The 14,486-nt window shown below is 41.5% G+C and overlaps 1 protein-coding gene across 1 annotated transcript in view; it reads left to right on the plus strand.

Moving 5' to 3' along the window:
• Positions 1-14,486, plus strand: part of LOC117507223 (plexin-A1-like) — a 570,294-nt gene that overhangs the window by 459,222 nt on the left and 96,586 nt on the right. Inside the window, 2 exon segments of the mRNA XM_034167043.1 lie at positions 7,274-7,397; positions 7,550-7,686. Of these exon segments, the coding sequence (XP_034022934.1) occupies positions 7,274-7,397; positions 7,550-7,686 (261 nt within the window).

The raw sequence follows: 14,486 nt of genomic DNA on the forward strand, positions 1-14,486 counted from the left end.
GTAGTATTACTCTTCTTGCTGTTGCTGAGTGCAGTTGATGTACTTAAATCACAGTACATTGTGTCACTGAAATCAGTTTAATACCATTTAAAGTCATAGTAAAATGAATTGAGTTGTAAATTAATCAACAGTTGATAAATTAACTGTTTTTGTGCCGCCTCCCCCCTTCCCGATTGTCTCATAAATTCAAAGTTTTTGAGTTCCACACGAAGAACATGCAATTTCAAGACATTACTTTGGGCTTCGTAAAATTGCAATTAACATTTTGCACTTTTTTCCTTGATAGAGTAAATGATTTATCAGCAAATAAAAACAGTTGATCAACATGTTAAATTAGCTTAGAAATGACTCAACATGCAGCACCAGCACACAGTTATGGAGTAGCCCTGAACTATTGCTTAAATGGTGTATATCAGCTCCAAACTCTTCCACAGGTGAAAAATAAAACCTAGAACAGCTCTTATTCAGTGATATTAGTCTTGGAGTGACCTCTCTGTGGGTTTTTATGTGGAGCTTTTATTAGCTAATTGTGAGAAAGGCGGAACTTCAGTTACCATAATAAAGCAATGATAGTGCTGCATACTCACTGCAGTTCCATCCCTAAAATTATTTTGTGCTCCAGTTTTACTTTCATTGCATTGCAAGTGATGCAACTCATTCTTTTGTTGCGTCTTCAACAGTCACACAAGTAATTCTGATTTTGAGATTGCCATCATCTGAAACAATAATAATGACAAACATTCATACCTTCACCCAGTGTGACATTTGAACTGTACACTAAAACTACACAGAAGTGCTTCAATTAAACTGCTAGACGGTCTAATCGTAGACATGTTCATTTTTCTTGAATTTGTGTTTATTTCATCCAGAAGCAGCAGCAATACAATTTGGGATGAACAGCAAAACCGTTGATGTGCGTCACGGCGTGCTATATCTTTAATATTTTATTTCTAATGATCTGTCATTTCTAAATAAATATTCCGTTTGCTGAGCTTTGCAACAGCCCCAGCAGAATTGGATTTCTCTTTGTCCCTGCACTAAGAGAACATAAGAAACACAACTTTGTTGGTTTGACAGTGCAGCTTTCATCCATTACGACAGGTCTCCCAGAAAATGGAAGTAGATTGATTGATCAGACTGCCAGACGGATGTGCTCGAGTGCTGTCAGTCACTGATTCACTTGTTCACGCTCTCCCTCGCGCGCACTGACCTCTGAGCAGGACATTGCACCGGCTGGATGGACATGTGTGTCCCACACAAGGGACTGTCAGCACTGTGTTCACGGACACAGCACGGTGACGGCGATGTGTTGCGCACATGGAGTGCACAGAGGGGCTGTGCGCCACCCTGGCCGTTTGGATCATCAGCACACTGCACACCGTGGGACGATGCTTGACATGGGATATTTTTGTGCCGTGGTGGACGAGGCATTTGTGAGCCACTGTTTTCGGCACATGGCGCAACCAGGGTGTAAGGGACTTTACCACAGGCTGCAGCCCCTGGTGATTGTCTGCCCTGTGCTGTGACACGCACCTTAGGCCGTACTGGAGGTGAGTTTACATGTTTATTTATGGTGTCATGGGCTGGTGAAACAGTTACACCGTCATTCCTTTGACAGAGTTTGATGGTGAACATGTCATAATATGTGTATTACAGGGATGTCATCCTGTTCAGTTGCATTGTGAGTGTCGCACCGAGCCTCTGACGACTTCACATGATGGATGCCTGCCACAAAAATATTATATATTGACATTTCCTTTGTGCTCCCTGAACGGGATTCAGTGGGGGTACATGTACGTGGCACAAGCAGGACAAGCGGGCAGGATTTGTCCGATGCATTTCAGTGTTCCCCCGACCACGATCAGATTGTTCCAAATGCTGTTATGATGCCGTATGAATATGTAGGACACTTTTTTTTCCTTTATTTAACTAGGTTAGTCCCATTGAGATCAAGATCTCTTTTGCAAGGGAGATCTGGACAGTTATAAAGTTTCCAATCCACCTAACCTGCATGTCTTTGGATGTGGGAGGAAGCCGGAGCACCTGGAGGAAAACCACACACACAGGGGGAGAACATGCAAACTCCACAAAGAAAGGCCACAGGTGGTAATCGAACACCTTCTTGCTGTGAGGCAACAAGCCACTCTGCTGTTCAATAGGTGTCCCACCTGGACGGCGCCACGAGTGTTTTGGACATGTGCAAAACAGTTGAGGTAGCTGCGCAATTTGGCCCGGCCATGTCAACTGCTCTGAGACAGCTGTCTGACATTTTCAGACTGCACCTCGACACTTTTTGAATGTGGTTTGATGCTTAATTTGGACGCCATTCAGCCTCATTTGTGCTATGTGTGACGGGGTCTAATAATAATTATAATAACTATTTACATCAGGTTTTCCCTTGAATCAAAGCACTAAAAGTAAACTCCAAGTCATTTTCATGTTGACATACTTTTCATAAATAAATGAGCTTTGATTTACTGTTTATAGATGTGCACTGATTGCATCATTAGGGAGTTTTTTTTATGGATAATGGTTCTTTATTGTTTTCTCAACCATACACGTGGATTGTCACCTGTTTTTATCACTCCACAACTAATGCACAATCGCAGAAGCTAAGCATGGTGTCAGGAAAATCACAGCAGTGATATTTACCTGCACCCATCTACACCATTATTATCAGGTTACTAGGAGAGTCCTGGATTGAAACCAACCAGATGCGTAAACATTGACATCCATAAGATAGGGCCGCCGTATTGCCTTGCACTATGATTGCATTCCTTTCCAGACAGTTGAAGTAACTGTCTGCGACACTCTTGGCATAAAGGGAGAACCAATTAATGATATAAACATGCATTGACATCTTGCAGCTGTGGACATTTATGCAAGAAGACCATAATAGCAGCAAATGTTCACACACAAATTTGCCTGATGGAGCACTCACATGCTGCCATCACCAGTGGGTAAAAGACCTTTTTGCATTCTGTTGCGGTATGAGGTAAGTGATGGCTTATTTGGTCTTATAGAGCATGTCCAAAACCACAAAGGTGTCAGAGTTTCACCCTGTCAGCCCTGTAATGCAGCATTGGCATGTTGCCATGGCACCCAGTGGAAAAAGACGCAACTGTCAGTGAAACTGTCATGCTAATTAAAAGTGATGTTTGCCATATGGGGCCATTAGTGGTGCTGTTGCTCTCATTCTCATGACCCTATCAGAGTTAGAGCACAAGTGACAGAGCAGGTTCATGAGGCTGACAACACAGGTCAAAGGTCAGTTCCTGCAGAGTGGAGAGAATGAGGTATGCCAACTCTCCAAAATCAACACACACATGCACATTGTTCTTGTTGCACCGTTGTTTTTATTTATTTATTTAGGCTCCTCCCATGCCAGATCTTGTACTTTGTTTAGATGCTGTGGAATTGCGCAGTAGGAAAATGTGTCACCTCTAATTCCTTTGTAGGCTTGTCATTCACCTTGATTGTTAAATATTTATTTGTTGGATATAATTCCATATTGACAGAATAATTTACTGGAATTCATGAGAAAAAATAGTTTGCAGTTTCCCCTCTTTACTGCGTTATTAGTACTTTCTGTCTAACACTAATTTTCAGTATGAAATTAAACTGCCATTGATTGACACAGGTGTAATTTATGTAGTGTTGCGTTTTACAAATATATCATGAACTTTGTCTTTCTAACCACGTAATAATGGCACAGTGCATCCACCTGTCATTTGTGCAGTAATGATGCAAGAGACACTCTCGCTTTAACAGGGCGGCTGAGCATTTTAATCACAGTGGAAGACTTTGGAATAAATGGAGAAGGAAAATAAAAACAGTACCAGCACACACCATCGAAATGTGACATTCGTTGCTGTCGCAGTGCTGCAGTTGCCATGGCCACCTGCAGAGAAGCTGGAAGTAGGAGAGTTAATAACTCATCTCAGGGAAGGAGGGAAGCTGATGAGGTTTATAGGATATGAGCTTGTTCATTTAATCAGTTTCTCTCACTTTAACCCTGTCTTTGTCTCTCCCTCTTGCTCTCCTCTCATCTGTTTCTCTGCATCTCTCTTCCTCTCTCACTTTTACACTCTTGCCCTTTTTCTGGTCTCATTTGTTTGCTCTGGCTAATTAACAGTCAAGTGTGTCTCCAGAGGTTGAAACATGAGGTAAAAGTGTGTATGTTCTCCCCGTGGGCTACGATGCCACACACCCCCCTCCATTCAATCATTTCTCCAGTGGAGTTTTATTTGGCCGGTCAGTGCCCGAGGCCAAGTGCAAGGCTTACGGTTCTGCAATATGCATGAACGCAGACACACGTTCACACACGCATCTCTCTCTCTTATATCCCTGAGTCCCCCAAATAGAACATTTGTTTTATTACATACTATTTTATGTAATGTGTCCAGATATGCACGTTATTCTCAGTTGTTTTTTTTTTTTTTTTTATGACTTTGACAGAACAGAGGACAAATGGTGTGCTGTCAACAGCTGTTCAGCTTCCTCTTATTGGCCTTTGCCTTGACATGCCAAACATTTTTCACATGAAATGTCTCAAAAGAGTGCCTGTCAAATTCTGCCCCTTTTTGTGGTTGTGATGCTGAAACCTTTTCACAAAATTGGCTTACACTTAGATTTATGTTGCAATGTTTAAAAAGTATTTCTTTGTATGTTTTATGGCTCCACCTATTTATCCAGGACCAGCTGAAATAGGTCAGATCTGGGAGCATGTGTTCGTGTCACATGTTCCCAGATCTGGCACACTGCAGAACTGGCTTGGGTTCTGAATGGCAACCACCCAGGCACATAACCAGCCCATCCCCACTTCTCCAAATGAATCCTCTTCTTGCTGCTGCTATTTTCAGTATGGCCTTCTCCAGCCACTGTTGCACCTACAGTAGTTTCAGAATAATAGTAGTGCTATGTGACTAAAAACATTAATCCAGGTTTTGAGTATATTTCTTATTGTTACATGGAAAACAAGGTACCAGTAGATTCTCACAAATCCAACAAGACCAAGCATTCATGATATGCACACTCTTAAGGCTATGAAATTGGGCTATTAGTAAAAAAAAAAAAAAAAAAAAAAGTAGAAAAGGGGGTGTTCACAATAATAGTAGTGTGGCATTCAGTCAGTGAGTTCGTCAATTTTGTGGAACAAACAGGTGTGAATCAGGTGTCCCCTATTAAGGATGAAGCCAGCACCTGTTCAACATGCTTTTCTCTTTGAAAGCCTGAGGAAAATGGGACGTTCAAGACATTGTTCAGAAGAACAGCGTAGTTTGATTAAAAAGTTGATTGGAGAGGGGAAAACTTATACGCAGGTTCAAAAAATTATAGGCTGTTCATCTACAATGATCTCCAATGCTTTAAAATGGACAAAAAAAAACAGACACGTGGAAGAAAATGGAAAACAACCATCAAAATGGATAGAAGAATAACCAGAATGGCAAAGGCTCATCCATTGATCAGCTCCAGGATGATCAGAGACAGTCTGGAGTTACCTGTAAGTGCTGTGACAGTTAGAAGACGCCTGTGTGAAGCTAATTTATTTGCAAGAATCCCCCCGCAAAGTCCCTCTGTTAAATAAAAGACGTGCAGAAGAGGTTACAATTTGCCAAAGAACACATCAGCTGGCCTAAAGAGAAACGGAGGAATATTCTGTGGACTGATGAGAGTAAAATTGTTCTTTTTGGGTCCAAGGGCCGCAGTTTGTGAGACGACCCCCAGACTCTGAATTCAAGCCACAGTTCACAGTGAAGACAGTGAAGCATGGTGGTGCAAGCATCATGATATGGGCATGTTTCTCCTACTATGGTGTTGGGCCTATATATTGCATACCAGGTATCATGGATCAGTTTGGATAGGTCACAATACTTGAAGAGGTCATGTTGCCTTATGCTGAAGAGGACATGCCCTTGAAATGGGTGTTTCAACAAGACAGTGACCCCAAGCACACTAGTAAACGAGCAAAATCTTGGTTCCAAACAAACAAAATTAATGCCTCGCAGATGTGAAGAAATCATGAAAAACTGTGGTTATACAACTAAATACTAGTTTAGTGATTCACAGGATTGCTAAAAAAGCAGTTTGAACATAATAGTTTTGAGTTTGTAGCATCAACAGCAGATGCTACTATTATTGTGAACACCCCCTTTTCTACTTTTTTTTTTTAACTGATTGCCCAGTTTCATAGCCTTAAGAGTGTGCATATCATGAATGCTTGGTCTTGTTGGATTTGTGAGAATCTACTGAATCTACTGGTACGTTGTTTCCCATGTAACAATAAGAAATATACTAAAAACCTGGATTAATCTTTTTAGTCACATAACACTACTATTATTCTGAACACTATTGTATGTGCTGGATCATGCACCAAGAAATGCACGACAATTCCAAATTATTGTAGCTGGCCCCCAAAATAGTGATGTCCATTCAAATCCCAAAATGTTTCAATAATCTGTATAACATGCTCAGAGGGCACAGCAATACCACATCCACATTTCAAAGTTTCAGGCATCCAGGCTTTTGAAGTCATGTTTACCAACAATAATAAAATATGTCATTTCCATAATATTATCCATTTTCCTATATATTAGCTTGAGGATGGAAATTTGCGCTCTGACCTTGATCGTTGACCATTCTGAATCAAAATCAAATAATCTCTTCCCATCCGTAGGCCCAATGTGTCTGCTACATTTGATCAAGATTGTATTTTGTATACTTTGGATATCTTGTAAAATACATAAAACATAATTAAATAGAGACCAAGGCGATCACAGGAGTGTATGCCCCCAGACTCATTGCTAAAAATAGGCTCAAATGATATGTCATTTAATCCTTCATATTATGCTAATGTTAAAACGCTAATTGGGGCCCATTAGACTGCCAGATACCTTACATTACAATAAAAGAAATCTTAAAATATTAACAGTCACTCCAGGAATATATTCTATTTCACAAACTTATATTTTATGCTTTAACTGTCAAGTCACGTTTTATGCATATTTGCATCAAAATGAATTTGTGTCCATTTCAGAGTAGTCACAAACTTTTCACCAAATTTCACATCAATTTATTAATTTTTGAAAGCAAAAAAGAAGCTTTTAATGATCTGTATCATACCCCACAACATACCTAACCACTCATGGATGACGGCCTAACTTTCTTGTCAGAAATAAAAATCAGTTTACGTTGAAATCAGTGTATTTATTATATTGTTGTAACAACAACACTAATTTCTTCCATCTGTCTTTCCTCCCCCTTCTTTTTTCAGGATTGTGTGTCGGTTGAATGATGCTACAGGTTATAGGGTACAGGAAGCTTATGTGGAAGTGTGTGTCAGGGACTGCATTCACCCCGACTACAAAGCTGTGTCCACCAAGGCCTTCACCTTTGTGGTATGTGAGCGTGCTGTCACAGCATCATACTGAGACAATACTCACAGGACAGAGTGGAATACGTTTAATATTACATTTAGCATCATGCCCTGCATGTCCTCTGCCTGTGTGCGTGTGTGTGCGCATGTGTGTGTGTCCCTGTCCCTCTTTAGTCTCCATACTTCAGTCGTGTCCATCCGTCCACTGGGCCATTGTCTGGAGGAACCAGGATCACCATTGATGGCTCTTACCTCAACGCGGGCAGCGCTGTGTCGGTGAAGATTGGACTTCACACCTGCCGATTTGTGAGGTGAGCAGATCAAATGGAGACATTTGAAAAGTTGTTTTAATACATTATTACAGGGTGGGGAGAAGGGGGGGCTACAGGATTCACCATGTATGTTGGTCCATGAGTCTTGTGAGCACAACTCCCCCTAAATCCTTTCATTGATTTCAAAGAAACTTCATATAATGGTAGCATACTGTATTTTATCACAAGCTCTTTGCTACTGCTAATACATGCAAGCTACTCATATGTCATTTTATTAACTTTATCATAGATCATAGAGTTTATAGCTATAGTTATAGTATAGTTGGATTTGGACTGAAATCTTAAGTTTAAATTGTTGTTATTTTATTGTAACTTCACTTACTGTGAGATAGTGCTTGCAGTCTTATCAAGACCATTGCTGTGGTGTTGTGATTTTTAAGAGAATTTGTTACATGTTGATAAAAATTCAACAACTATGCGGTGAGTGCTGAATACTTGCTGTCTCTTCATAAATGGAGGGTGAGAGCAGAAGTTTTTACAGGGCGAGACCGGCATGCATGTGCACACGCAGAAATTTCATGCAGTACACTTGCGGACACAGACAGACCAAGAATGTAGATGGGGAACAGAAAAGCTCAGTGCACAAAAGGTGTGTTGGTACAGTCTCTGCAGAGGACATGTTAAGCTGTCCTAAATATTTACGTTGAAACAGTTGTTGGCTGCCAAATTCATATTTCAAATGGCCTTGAACAAAGCTTTTCAAGTCAGTGGTGTTGATGCAGTGAGTGACACATGCTGCCAGACTGATATAAAGAAAGAAAGATAGATTGCTTGCTTTGGCCTGTCTAACAAGTCACCGCATGTGTGGTGGACATGTGCGGGTCACAGGGAGTGGCAGTCTGCAGACGAGACGCAGCTATCCAGAGTAAAGTTTGTGAAAGACTACAGGCGTCATACTTGTCACATACAGGTTGCTCAGCTGTCGTACATGACGGGTGGAGACTATTGCACCATTAGTCCATGGCAGTCGCATGTCTGATGCATGCGAACAGTGCATATGCAGTGTTTGTGGGCAAGTGACTTGCAAACGACCACACCCATCAGCCAGGAGTACCCTGTGACGCAGGTGGTCCACATGAGACAATCAATTTTAGCTAGCATGTCAACAAAGCCAGTATCACTTCGTTCCTCTCCTTCTCCTATCTAGACCTTGGACAGCATTTCTCAGCTGATCACAGCTCCTCTCCATAAAAACCTAAACAAATAAATAAATAAATGTGCTTCAGATTATTGGGGGGCAGGTGGGTACAGCCCCGGTCACACTATGACTGATGAAGAAAACCTATGAGGAGCTGATACTATAAGTTTGTGTTTGTTTTTGTCCGACAAAAGTCCTTTTTGCATCTTCAACTGCTTATCCGGGATCAGGTCGTGAGGGCAACAGCTCCAGCAGGGGTCCCCAGACGTCCCTTTCCCTTTTCTCACCCATGCATGGCTCATTATTCATGGGTTATTATTCGGTGGGGCCGAGGCTTAACAAATTTGCCAACAATATTAACTAATCGTTTTGCTCTTAGTCAGTGTGACACAGCACTCAGTCACGCTCAGGCTGGTCATTATGAAATATAATCCTTTTTACAATGCTACATGCTACACGATCTCCCCAATATATATTCCCAGTCTTGTGTGGTGTGCAAGTCACGTGCGTTGTATGTACACATAGGGGTGGAGAGTGAAATGTGCTTTTGTCTTGTGGGCTTCACAAATAGTAGGAGTGCAGTACTGTGTAGAACAGCTGACTAACAACACCCATGCAATGTTCGTGCGTCTTACTGTCATTACACTGTCCATTCTAGCTGTATGCCTGACTTGGGTCTGGCATACTGTGTGTTCCTGACCTTTCGCAGGACCCATACAATCTTCATGTGCAGCAGTGAAGGTCTCCATCGGCAGTCTGCAACCTATGGTGTTGAACACACGCACATGACGTGCATGACTCACACACAGTTTTGCCTTTTTTTTTCACCCTTAGACTGGCCATAGCAGCACAGACGGCGAGTTGTGAGGGAAGCTTTAGGTACAAGGCCTCTCCAGAGTATTTCACTGGAAGGGCTTTGTGTCAAATGAATTCTTACTTAGAATGACATCAGGTAAACCACTTGTATCATGAGGGAACATCAGCTGTGATACTGGTCAGGTAGTGTACTTCCCTGTGCATATTCCAGCGCACAGTTGCCTCAGTGCTGAGGACCTTCACAACTGGAAAAGGCTACCAGGACATCCACATGTCACCTGGTCATAGCAGATAGATGGCCAGTTCAAGAGGTGAGGATGGACCGGTTGCCATCCAGGACCAAAGATTTTTCTTTAACGTGATAAATGAGGCATTCATAATTTGTGTCATATATTCAACAAGGTGCAGGAAACATTCCTCAGAGATTTTTATCTGACATGATGGCTTCACGTAGTTGTCTGGACCACTGCTCCAGCAGCAGCCCGAATTGTTGATACACTGTATTATGGATCCTTGCTTTCGTGTTGTTTACTCCAAATTCTGACCATGCCATCTGTGTCACAGCAGAAATCGAAATAGATCAGACGAGTTAAAGTTTTGAAAATTCTTCTCCATCCATTTTTTTTGTGAGTCTATGACCACTGTAGCCTCAATTTCCTGTTCTTAGCTGACAGGAATGGCACAAAATGTGGAATTCTGCTGCTGGTAGCTCATTCGCTTCAAGGTTCAAGGTGTTGTGCATCCCAGATGCTTTTCTGTAGACTTTAGCTGTAGCGAGTGCTTATTTCAATCACTGGTGTCTTTCTGTCAGCATGACCCGGTCTAGCCATTCTTTGCTAATCTCTGTTATCGACAAGGACTTTTCTGCCAGAGAATCACCGTTCATTTGATTAGCAGTTTCTGAAATACTCAAACCAGTCACTATCAGTGTTGCCACAGTTACTTTGAAAAAGTAATCCAATTACTGATTACTGATTACTCCTTGAAAAAGTAACTTAGTTACTTTACTGATTACTCAATTGTAAAAGTAACTAAGTTAGATTACTAGTTACTTTTTTAGTTACTTTTCCCAGCTGCCGACAACAACCCTCTGCCACCTCAACATGACAATGATACCTGTTTTGCCAAAACAGTCACTCTTTCTTGATTTCAATGAAAATAAATACTTGTTTTATAAAAAGTAAAATAAAGACCTCTCTCTTGACCTCATATTTAACTGTTGACAGCACTGTAACAGTAAAACTTGCAATTTCAAACCTACATTGTTTATAAATGTAACTATTAAATTCTAACATTTTTCTAACATTTAAATTCTCTCTAAACATTTTACTTGTCGAAATTATTATTATTTTAAGCAATATTAGTAGTTGTAGTAAAAAACGGCTTCAAAACTGGACCTTTAATCTAGGGGTGTTGTGGGGGAGGGGGCACATCCTTGCCCCACGCCCCCATTCCATCTGGATTCGCCCCTGCTTTGGTGTTTGAGCACAAAGAATGGATAACATTTATTTATGCAGAAAACAGGACCAGATTTACAGGTAAGAAAGTTTTATTGCGTTTTCACATCATGTGGTCCTCAGAAAGAGAGTTTAGGTGCATTTGAGTGGAATATAGTGTTAGTTGTTGACGCGTTGCGGAGGATCAGCTGTTTTTAGCAGCAGATACGGAGCGGCTCAGCTCTGAATTCTAAATAAAGGAGGAAAAAAAGTATAAATATGTCCTTGTAAAGCTCAGTGCGCGCTTTAAGAGGTGACGACGAGTCGAGCAGCTGCAAAAAACCGCGGATGAAAAGCTCACAGCTCACTGAAAGTGGGCAGTTCAGTCGAACCCCGACCTCCTGCCCACGGACCAAGTTTAATGCTGCTATTGACCCACAATGAAAAATAATAGTAACGCACAGTGACATGGAGAAGTAACTTTAATCTCATTACTGATTTGGAAAGAGTAACGCGTTAGATTACTCGTTACAAAAAAAAGTGGTCAGATTAGAGTAACGCGTTACCGGCATCACTGGTCACTATAACATAAAAAACATGCCAAGTTGAAAGTCAGTTAAATCACTATTAGTTCTCCATTCTGATGCTTGGTTTAAATGTCAGCAGATCCTATTGACCATGTCTATATGCTTATATGCACGTTCAGGTTCTGCCACGTGAATGGCTGATAGATATTTGCTTTAAAGGGCAGTTGAACAGGCATACCTAAAGAAGTGGCTTTTCAGAGTCTATGCATGTTCTATTATTCTTCACAATCACTTTATGTGACATTGCATGAATGATGTTATTTAAATTAAATGAACTATGTTTTTAAAGACATGTTTCAGACCAAATTCTGTACTCTGTTTTCTTTGATGTGTTTCCTTCTCTGGAAACAAGTGACAGTTTAAGCTAATGAGCTTGGGCCTGTCCAGTTCTTTTTATATCATTTCAAAATGAAAACTAAAGGTCAGTTTAAATCTGCACCACTCATCCTGAGAAAGGTGAACATAATAGTCTCCTTTCATTCACTCAGCAGCAATAACCTTTATGGCCAAAGTAATGAACTGCTTGAGTTCATCTCTTTAATGTGTCTTCGTGTTCGGTGAGACCTCCGTTTTAATCAAAACCTATTTACCCCGAGTCACTCATCCTTTTATCTCCTTTTGTAAACCATTTTCTTCCCTTTTCTTTCTGGATTGCCTGTTGGCTTTTGTTGTTGTTTCCACAACCTTGTCAAAAATACATACCCAGCACTACGGGTGCTCTCAATTGCAACCGTGTTGTGAAAGTGGTTGTCATGGAAACTCAGCACTGGAATGCAGAAAACCTTTTTTTAACAATCTCCTTTGATTTTTCTTTCTATCTCTATCTTCTCTTCACTTGCCTCTCAACACAAAGTGGAGGACACATTTAAATTTCTTGTTGGGACACACCAGTGACACGCCTTAGAAGACGCAAATTTTTCTTCTTTTTTTCGTTGCATTCATTTACCTTTTTTGGGGGGGGGGTTGTTTGGGCTCAAACCACACCCCAGTGCAAGTCAACAGAAGAGATCGGTGAAGACAGGTTTATTTGCAGCACGTGCAAAACAAAGCACTGTGTTACAACAACAAATTCACAGACCTCCGTGCAGAACTCATTGCTCAGCCAGCTTCATACCACATAGCTGCACAGACTGTCTGAGAGGTAGGCATCTCCCCACCGCTTGACCAGCAGCACTGGTCTCTGAAGGGGTTGGGAACGGTAGGTGGAATGAGCCACTCGAGTGGAGCACAAAGTTTTTGGCAGCAGCACAAAGTTTCCCAGCAGGTCACAGCTGGCTGCCTGTCTGCTGGGGAGGGAGCTGCATCACACACAGAGACGACCAGCCTGATCTGCCACTTCAGATCTATCAGCCAGAGAACGCTCTTTGCATGTCTGATTTGTTGTACCAGATTAATTGGTTTTATTTGACTGGGTTTTTTGTTTGTTTTTTGTTTTTTTAATGGTACACATGTATGTGTATGTATTAAAGTAGACCTGCATTGAAATAAATGTGGTCAGATTTCAGAAAGAAATAGCTGATATGTAATTTATAAGACCCTTGTGAATGCAGTAAAGTAAATCTGTAAGCCCAAATTTGTAATTCAGCGGAGAAATCTTCGTTTAAAAATGACAAATTTGCAGCTAAAATTTAGCCCTCTGCTAAAACAGTTTGTACATCCGGATCATTTCCATGACGTCGGGGAGAAGATGACACGCTCGCGCCTTCAGTCTGATCCCGCATTGAAATTGATTTTATCTGTTAGTAATGTTACTGTTATACACATCCTGGTTTCAACATCCAAAAGTAAGCTGCAATGAATGCGAGATACAGCTCTGCATGCTCAGATCAGCGGCGGCATCGACAGCGGGCGCCGTTCTTCCCCAACGCCTCACTCTCACTGCCTCCGATGCATTTATCAAGTGCATGCGCTAGTTAAATGCCGCCGCGGGCCACTCACACCCCCATGTCTGCTGTGCAGCCGCAGACACAGCTCTGTCTACTGAATGGAGGTGCAGCCAACTTGGCACAAGTCCAGAGACTACGCTCGCCTTTTTGATGCGGAGAGGCCGGTGACACCTGTTGCTCGCATGGACAGACTTCTTGCGGTAAAATCCGCAGCGCCGCATGGTCTCGATAATCGGAGCCGCAGAGCTCCGTGGCCGCTGAGAGAGGTTTGTATCTTTTTAATGACTTGGATTCTTTGCGGGTCCCACCTCCGTACCCCGCGACGGTAACACCGGAGGCGAAAGACAATAGATTTTCAATGCGACACCACTCAATCAAACGGGCGTATGAAAAAGTCCCCAAAAATCATTTTCAAGCACAAATAAAAGAAATGTGTACTCACCAAGCGTACCGCAAGACAATATAAAGTTTTTAAAAAGTAGATCCTTCCGTATAAGTCAGTAAAAAGGTGCAGATGCAAACTGACGTAAATCCACAAATTACAGTTGGCGCGCACAGTGGATGCTGGGATAGGGTCTTCTCCCTGATGTCTCAGCAGCGTCCCGGATGTGATGACAGTTTTGCGGAGGGCTAAATTTTAGCTGTAAATTTCTCATTTTTAAATGAAGATTTCTCTGTTGAATGACAGATCTGGGCTTGCAGATTTACTTTACTACATTCAGAAGGATCTTATGTGTAAATATGTCATTTTTTGGTCCAAAGATCTGACTGCATTTATTTCAGTGCAGGTCTACTTTAAGAGTGTTGCAGTTAACTGATACAAATCAAAAACCTTATTTTAAAGTAACAGATTATGACTACGTCAATGCACGGACCCCTGAAACTATCCATGACCTAGTCAATTTTTAGACTTGGT

Source organism: Thalassophryne amazonica, chromosome 3 (assembly GCF_902500255.1).
Source record: "Thalassophryne amazonica chromosome 3, fThaAma1.1, whole genome shotgun sequence".
Taxonomy (NCBI): domain Eukaryota; kingdom Metazoa; phylum Chordata; class Actinopteri; order Batrachoidiformes; family Batrachoididae; genus Thalassophryne; species Thalassophryne amazonica.